Here is an 8,845-nt window from a genome sequence, read left to right as displayed (position 1 = left end):
ACTATATATTATAATATACTATAATATATCATTATATTATATATTATAATATATTATTATAGTCTATAATACAATTATAATATATATTATAATTTACTACAATATATTATCACTATAGTATTATATACTATAATATACTATACTATATATTATATATTATAGTATATTAAAATTGGTAAAACCAGAGTATCGGTTTAGGAAGATAATCGGTGTGTAATCGGTTTTAAAAAATACAAAATCGATACATACCAATTAGGTCTTAAATTTTGTTTAAAATCATACTGGTTATCCCCCTAATTTAAATGTATTTGAATGTAAATAAATTAAAATATTTGTTTAAATATATGAAATAAATTAAAATGAATTTTAGTTTTATTTATAGACTATCAATAATTAATTAAAAATGAGGAGGGTTTTCATCTTCCAAAACAAGCTTACCGCACCGTTTCTCTTGGCCGAATAAGAGCGGACGGCCCAACACTCAACACGTGTTTAAACGGTGCCGTTAGCTAAAGAGTAATGATCGAGTAAAATGCTCGAGGCCTGAAGCCTTCGTTCTTCAGTGCTTCGTTCCCAGAACCTTCGAAACCCTCATACCCCATTTGTCTCCCTCTTTCTCATCCTCCTGCCATTGCCATCATCTGCAGCCCGCCGCTGCCAGTCTCCATACTCGAAGGCCGAAATCCCACGGCCATCATTGCATCTGCTTCAAGGACTCAACTCGAGGTCCACTTCTCTCTCTCTCTCTCTCTCTCTCTCTACAACTAATTTAGTTTCTTTTCTTTCACTAATCATCTGTCCCAGTGGTTCTGTTAATGTACTCATTTTTCGTTATATACTATCAGAATCGTAATAGTGTTTGATGTAATATCAGCAGCTGAATAAAGTATCATGCTTGGTTTACGTGCCTCAGTAGCAACGGTTTCTGATATTGGTCTTCGGATTCTTCCAAATTTATCGGTAATTTTCATATTCTTTTCTGTTAGAAGATCAAATTTGCGCCGTTTATTAAAAGATTGTTATCTTTGTTATTATCTTCGTCAAATTTGTGATTGGAAAAAAAGGATGTTGGCTTATTGATCTTTGGATTCTGATTATGTTTCACATGGCTTTCGTAAATCTTCTAAATATGAATTGTTTGCGGGAAAAATGGGTCAGCAGGGTTTTTGAGTATGGTTTCCGAATGTCCATTTCTCTATTGGTGCTTTCTGTTTGTTTGATTCGATTTCTTTTGCTTTTTTATACTTGCCGAGAAACTTCACGAAAAGTATAGGATTGCCTATCCAGCACTGGCGGAGTTATGCATTCGCATCCCAGTTCTTTCTCCCACTTATTCTTAACTACCGAACAGGGCTCAAGGGTTTTTTATTTATTTATTTTACTGGGTTCATTTGTTGATAAATGAAAAATATAAAAATTAAGTTTGCTTCCCAGTCCATGTTGTTTCCTGGATATATTCTTCTAAATTATTGAAATTGTTGTGATGCTACTCAACCAGCTTCACTGAAGTTCCACCGAGAATGGTATGCATGAGTCTTCAAAATTATTTAGGAATTTAAGATTGAATGGGTTTGCCGAGTCCATTAACATTAGGGGTTTAGGTAGGTTTGAAAGAAGGGCTTCAAAAAGTAAGCCATGGAAGTAGCCAATTCTGTAAAGAAAACCCTGAGTTTGGAGGAGAGGGAAGTGGAGGCAGCAAAGCGGACCATTGCTGTATCTCGGGGATGCCCAAGGCTCATTCCCTCGCTATATGCATCTGGTTATGGAAGTCTTGAGGTGGGTTGGACTTGGAGAAATAGATGGTGAGAAGTGAGAAGATGAAGGAACAATGGGTTATTTTCGTGGTGGTGGGGAGGCATTTATTTGGGAGTTTTCTTCCCCATTTTTGTTTCTCTCCTCACCACTTCCCCCGAGCAGAATTAAGGTAAACCATATGTGTCTTGAATTAAGGTAACACAGCTGCAGCACTTGAATTTTTTTTTTTTTTTTGTGTTTGCAATTTGCTAGTGCATCCATTCCATCCATATTAGAGAAGAAAGTGATGAATGAAGTAGAAGAATTTTTCAAGTTGGTTTTTTTATTTTTTGCTCAAGTATGTTGGCTGCAAAATGTCTCAACAAGTAGTAATTTACATGTATATATATTTTTTTATAAATCCTTTGACGATTACTAAGGATAATTTTGGAAAATGAGTATATTGAATTCATTTCTTTTATAATACAGACAGTGAGATAGAATTCTATTCTTTTATTCATCAATTTTCTTCCAAGCAATAAAATTCAATTTATTATATTTGTTGAACTGCTTTCTATTAACGATTTGATTTCATATTGGACTGATAGTGTCACTATTTGTGAATTTTGTTTCCATATTATTCAATATTGTTTTTTTCTTTTTTACAGTCTTTGCAATTCAAGTAAGCTTAGGCGGGTTAAGTATCTAGATTTCCAGGATTCGTAATAATTTAAAATCTAGTACTCAAAAATTGTAAAAGGTTTTTTCCACGCATTTTCTTCTCATTCAAGTGGAAAATTAGACCTTCTGAGTGTTGTGCCGGTGTCTACTCTTTTGTGTAGCTTCATGGTGTGCGTGTCCATTGCATTAATATTGGAGGAGGAATAGGGGAGATTCCAGACAAGAAGCGCCTAAAGATTGCCCTTCAGCAAATTCATGGAATAGGCCGGGCAAGAGCTGGCCAAATCCTTTCTGAGCTCAGCATCACAAACAAGCTCGCCAGGGACTTAACAGGAAGAGAAGTCTACTCACTCCGTGAGGAACTCAGTCGGTACATGACTGGGCATGACTTGGTAAATCTATTCTCTCTCATTTAGGAAATCCCATTTGTCTCTAAGGCGATGACTGGAAAAGGAGGATTTGCTTTTAACTCTGATCCAATTAAAAAGGAAGAGAGAGAGAGAGAGAGAGGGAGGATATGAAGTTTATTTAGATTAGACAGTGAACAAGTTTAGGTGTATTTTGTTTAATGTTGTTCTAACTTTCAGCTGCTCAGCGCAAGGATATCAAGAAACAAAGATTTAAAATTACTATGCTACTCACAAATTTTTAATATCGGTTTTTACTTGTCAGAACAACCAAGTTACGAAGGACATAGGGAGGTTGATGGAGATTCAGTGCTACAGAGGGATTAGGCATAGTCAGGGGTTACCATGCAGAGGACAGCGCACACACACCAATGCCCGGACCTGGAGGGGTAAGGCAACTCCCCTTGCTGGAAAGAAGAAAATCTAACTATATCTAATCCTTGTCCTCTTGTTTTGAGTTTGGGCTTATGGCTCATCAATTTGGAGTACCCCTTTTTTATTTTTATTTTTTGAGTCGAACTGCATTGCTCAACATTGTTAATACATTGTTGCTCTTTCAGAAGTTTAGGTCCTTGAGATTTTATGGTTATGTGATCTTTCATGTCCACAATGAGCAATGAATAATAATAATTTTCTCGGGATGCATTTTTAATTATAATGTTGTAATTATCCTTTTTGCGAACGTAAGTCTCTTGCTCTTAAGATCGTAAAATATTGAATTAGCATGAAGTTACTGTATCCACCGTTCGATGGGGATTGCACAAGACATTGCAATTTTTATTTTTATTTTAAAAAAAAAAATGGTTCCGTTGAAAGTGAAACCTTCTCATTCTCGAACATAAATATTAGGAATGTTGTTCCGCCTGTTTTGGTTTTGGATTATTTGTATGTACTTATGCTGGTCCTGCCAGGGGAAATGATGTTCGTTGGTACAGTGTGTACAAATTATTGTGCATTTGTGGTCTCCTATGAGTGACCTAAATACATCCATATGGCACCATTACACCATTTTTTTCCAAGGTGCAAAGAAGCAAGCCATAATTTTTTTTTAAATGCTACTAATTATCCTTTAAATACACACCAATGTGTGATTTGACATTAAGACTCTTGTTGCCGTATGAAGATTCTAGATGATTTATAATGTGGGTATTTCAGACTTAATTCTTGCGGGGGACTCGCTTGTTATTTGTGGAGACTATTCGTTCTAATGAAGAACAACAAATCAGTTATAGCCCTTTGATACGGGAGATGTAGATTCTGTTATCCTCTTTCCAATCCATAGATATTCAACACGTTGGTGGATAAGGTAATGAGGTGACACATTTATTGGCTCAGCATGAGCAATTTGTGGATAATACTATTCAATGGTGGCATGATCCTCCGGAATTTCGTAGTAGTGTGGATGTTGTTGGCCTTTGTACTTTGTAATCTTATTTGTTGTATGTGCTCGATCAGAGACATTTTATGTATATGCTGCATATATAAATGTCTTATATCTTCTAAAAAAAAATAGAAGGGTCAAAATAAAAAATTATATTGATGTATGGTGTAGGGGATGATGAGTAAAATTTTTCTTATTTTATATGAGCCCGTCTAATCCGTTCACATCACATTTATCTTGTGAATCATTGATTTTTCACATTTACACTTGGATCATAGCCAGAAAAATTATAAGATTAAGATTATCAAAGATTAATTTTTTTTTTTTAATTTTGAATTATTATTTTCAAAATTAAAGAATGAACTAAAATGCTTCCCCTATATGTATGTCACCTCACTTTTGTTTGTAAATGAGATGAGATGAGTTGAAATAAAAGTTGAAAATTAAATAAAATATTATTAAAATATATTTTTTTAATATTATTTTTGTTTTAGAATTTGAAAAAGTTGAATTGTTTATTTTATTTTTATATAAAAATTTGAAAAAATTGTAATGATTAAATGAGACGAAATGAAAAGTTTTAAATAAATTACAACTCTAGTTCACTCTAATTACAATTATAAAAGTTTTTATGAAGGATCTTACGAAAGCATAGTTGATGGTTAGTGTGATTCATACTTTATAGTTGGGCCTAGCTCATTAGATTGTACTACTATTGGTTGGGCCAGGTTGGGTTCGGAAGCCCACGGGCTCCTGGCCGAATTGAATAGTGGTAATCCATTGTTTGTAGAAAGGATAAGCAGGCGTTGGTCTCCATCTTCATCCACCTCGCAGCGTTGAATACTCGTAGAGAGGAAGAACAATGGCACAAACGTTGGCAATGCCTTTGGCGCCCTCGCTCTCCGTAATCTGCAACGGAAGAAACCCTGTTTCTCTTTCTAACAACCTCTCCTTCCCGATTGCAAGCACTCCTAAGGTGAGAATGGTTCACCTTCGCTTCTGCATTTCTTTTCTATGGGGTCTCTTTTGTTTATGTTTGCTTGGGGATAATTCCTTGGGAAAATTACTTATAAAAAAAAAATAATTCCTTGGGAAAATAAATAGAATTCGTAATATCACACTGACACTTGTGATAATCGAGCCCCAATTTCCCCTTTAGATTGTCATAATTTTTTCTCTAACTTTTCGTATTATCATGTTTCTTCGCACTGAATGGGCTGGATATTTTTTTTTTTACTTTATGGTCTTTGTCGGTTTCTTCTCTACGAAAATATTGGGGATTAAGACTAAAATGCGTTTTCTAAACCCCAACTTTTTGTTGTTTTTGGTTTAAGGTTAGGATTATACAACATAATTATCCTAAATTACTGGTTTTAATTTTCTTAGCACCCAAACAATGGAATTCCTAAAACAGAGGGTTGGATTTTGTTTCATTTGGGCCGAGGAGGGTTGGAGTTGATGCGTTGTTGTGAACTCAGTGTCATCTATTATCTTTAGGTTCGTGGCCTAAGCATCAAATGCGTTCGTGTTGGAGGCGTGGAGATCCCAAACAACAAAAGGGTTGAATACTCTCTGCAGTATATTCATGGGATTGGACGTACTAGAGCACGCCAAATTCTTTGTGACCTCAGCATGGAGAACAAAATTACCAAGGACTTATCTGAGGAAGAGCTCATCATAATCCGTGGAGAAGTCTCCAAATACATGATTGAAGGCGACTTGGTAAATCCCCCTCTCTGTCTTTTACTTGTGAAGAACTTTCCCTTTGACTGACCCAATTGGGGTGTTTCAGAGGCGGTTCAATGCGCTGGCAATAAGGAGATTGAAGGAGATTCAGTGCTATAGAGGAATGCGGCACATTCAAGGGTTGCCATGTAGAGGACAGCGGACTAAGAACAATTGCCGGACCTTGAAGGGTAAGAAGGTTACCATTGCTGGAAAGAAGAAGGCGCCCCGTTAGGCACATAGGTTTGCTTATTTACTGTATTGATGGATTGTCATCTGGCTTTTGTATCTGAATCAACTTCTGATGCAAACTAATTGCCTTGAGCTGATCATATTCAGTTTCTGAAATTGAAGAATTGATCTTTGGAAGTGCATTTTCTGACATTTGGTTTCATCTTGTTTCTTTCTTCAAATGATGCTCTTGGAAGTGAATAACTTGCTTCATGTTAATTTTCCATGAAAAGTTAATAGTTGACTTGAGTGGCATATGTATGCAATCCTGAAATTTGTAGCATTCAGGTAGAAACACTGGCCAAGTGACATGATTCTTGGTCAAGGTTTGGTTGAAATGCTATGAAATTGAGATTCAGAGGATATTTTCTGAAATCATGTCAAATTCTAAAACCCATTTTTCAAAGGCAAAATGATATTAGTGATCTACTTCTTATCACTTAAATTATTGAAAATCCATCAGTTCCAGCACTTGCAATCAACGATGGTTCCGCCAGTTAATGTTGTATGGATGGCTGGTATTGATGTAATCTCATAATCTTTCACTTCCAGCACTTTTTTAATCCTTCAACTAATTCAGTTCATCCCATTCTGGTAGCACCTAGAATGTAGAAGTCTTTGCTCTTGGATCTTCTTCCTATTAAATATTGATGAAATATTTGTGTGTTTTATGATATCTTTGCTTTGTTGATCTCAAAATCTCCATGAGCGTTGCTTTGCAACCTCCCCCTTCTGTCCCCTAACCATACATGCACAGAGTAATGCAATCTTGTTGCAAGTAAAAAGACTCGCACAGATAACTGATATACTAATCAGTTGAAATAATTTGATCTTTGAAAATGATCTGAAAAAATAAACACCTTCTAACGTTCCACTCAAGCTATTTGATTGAGGATCAAAAGGTTGTCTTATCCATCCAATTCCTGAAACTTTTTGTTCTGCTTGTGCCTCAATCTACAATCCATTTTGAGCTAAGTTTGATTGAGTGACAAACTGTACATGGGTTTGGTTTCTTTAAAGGACTGCAACCCAAAGTATTGCAACCCAAAACACCTCAGGTAAGTCGTGGGGGTCACCTCGACACTTTGTGTTGATTGATTGCCACTTTCAGCCCATCACTCTGGGCTGCGAAATTTTACTTACAAAAAATTATAGGAACAATAATAGTCATCAACGGTGGCGAATGAAGAAAACAAGCATATCACCTTCCTCAGGTAAGTAAAAGATAATGCTATTATGCTTGCTCCTTTTAAAATCTAAACACTGGCTTCCTCTTTCCCATCTCTCTCATTCAATCCTCTTGTCATTTCTCTCTCTTCGTCACATTCTCTTTGGTGAAGAATATTTTCTCAAATGATTTCACTTTGTCTGTATAGATCAGAAAGTTAAGTACTTTCTATTTCTCTATAGCTTTGGGAGAATGCAAGGCCTTCATCTGCTAATAATGCTCAACGTCATCATTTGTTTTTGGGATAGTAGACTTTTTTCCCCAAGAGGGAGAGGAGGGATCGATATTGTCATAAAGAAATCAAGAAGTAAGCTACTTTTTACTAATTCCTTCGAGATCGAAGAAGGCAAAAAAACATTAGAGAAGAACTTCTGAGCAATTCATTTGAATTTTTCAAGGATTACAGATGGAAAAGTACACACGAACAATGTATAACTATTTCCTTATTTCGAAAGAGTTGGAATTTCCTCTATTATTTGATTTCATATATTGAAACATCGAGGCAACAGCAAGTATTCTCATCGATGCACCCACCATTAATACTTCGGCCATGTGTTTCAACGCAGCTTTGGACGCATGTCTGCTTTGTGCAGTACAGAATATGGAGAGTAGGTTCCGAACAGCTTTGTGCCTCTCCCAACGTAGTACCTGTTTTTCAACCAACAAGATAAAAATGAAATCAACTTTTGTCTGCAGTGCAAGTTAGATGGAGGAGACATGGGGATGGATCAACTTCAAAAAATAACACCCACTATTAATTATAAAGAAATGGAACTTCCTCTACAAAAAGCAGAGGAGAAAAGGGAATATTTACCACTTGAAAGAACTAAGAAAAACAGCACAAGGAGGGGGAAAGCCGGAAAGCACTTCATCTTTAAATTAACACAACAAGCATTAGAATCTGGGTATTTATAACCCAAATGGTGATGTGTTCCATTCATTCAAGTAAGTAGTAATGCATGGGATGAGCTCTGGTTTTCAAACAAAGCAAGCCATTGATGACCGACCAGAGATAAATAAAATTCGTTATTTTATTTTATTTAATCTGGCTATAAATAAACGTTTTTTTCCGTTTTGAAAAAAGAATGGGTCTTAATTCATGACAACTTCTGTTATATTATCAAATTAACCTCTCAGTGGAGAAGTTAATTATCTTTCACGTGGAAGGCAAGAAACACGTGAATGTAGTGATTAGTAGTCAATTAAGATGAACTCGAAAAGTAAACGGATTAGGTATATATTTTTTTAATTATTTCGAAACTCACTGCAACTCAAATCCAAACAAAACATGAATAAAACTGCCCCTCCAACATGAGTTGTGAGATATACAGCATAGGTTTATCCATGTGCCAGTGCACGAAAGTAGTGTAAAAAAAAGGGTAGTTTTATAAGGTATTAAGATTTATTTATTTATTTTTTATTATTTTCTTTTAAGTATTTTTTTAGCATCTTTAGCCA

General features: G+C 35.5%; 2 protein-coding genes and 1 long non-coding RNA gene across 5 annotated transcripts; 2 read left to right on the top strand and 1 right to left on the bottom strand.

The window, feature by feature from the left end:
• The first annotated feature begins 503 nt into the window (after positions 1-503).
• Positions 504-3,504, top strand: LOC122308731 (small ribosomal subunit protein S13, mitochondrial). Of its 3 annotated transcripts, none has more exons than XM_043121937.1 (4): positions 504-726; positions 875-960; positions 2,577-2,807; positions 3,088-3,504. In XM_043121937.1, the coding sequence occupies exons 2-4, from the start codon at positions 892-894 to the stop codon at positions 3,247-3,249; spliced, it is 462 nt and encodes a 153-aa protein (XP_042977871.1). In that variant the 5' UTR covers positions 504-726; positions 875-891; the 3' UTR covers positions 3,250-3,504. The 3 variants fall into 3 exon arrangements, with proteins under 3 accessions (XP_042977871.1, XP_042977870.1, XP_042977869.1); XM_043121936.1 differs by having other exon boundaries at positions 846-960; XM_043121935.1 differs by having other exon boundaries at positions 505-726; positions 878-960.
• Positions 3,505-4,997: 1,493 nt separating this feature from the next.
• On the top strand, positions 4,998-6,312 carry LOC122309044 (30S ribosomal protein S13, chloroplastic). The gene is made up of 3 exons (XM_043122395.1): positions 4,998-5,179; positions 5,701-5,925; positions 5,996-6,312. The coding sequence occupies exons 1-3, from the start codon at positions 5,066-5,068 to the stop codon at positions 6,161-6,163; spliced, it is 507 nt and encodes a 168-aa protein (XP_042978329.1). The 5' UTR covers positions 4,998-5,065; the 3' UTR covers positions 6,164-6,312.
• A 1,361-nt stretch (positions 6,313-7,673) lies between these two features.
• LOC122309045 lies at positions 7,674-8,369 on the bottom strand. The gene is made up of 2 exons (XR_006242323.1): positions 8,202-8,369; positions 7,674-8,035 (listed from the first exon to the last, which is right to left on the bottom strand). It is a non-coding gene; the product is annotated as an uncharacterized LOC122309045 (long non-coding RNA).
• Positions 8,370-8,845: the final 476 nt, after the last annotated feature.

Source organism: Carya illinoinensis, chromosome 5 (genome assembly GCF_018687715.1).
Source record: "Carya illinoinensis cultivar Pawnee chromosome 5, C.illinoinensisPawnee_v1, whole genome shotgun sequence".
Taxonomy (NCBI): Eukaryota; Viridiplantae; Streptophyta; class Magnoliopsida; order Fagales; family Juglandaceae; genus Carya; species Carya illinoinensis.
This window is presented reverse-complemented; position numbering and strand designations above follow the sequence as displayed.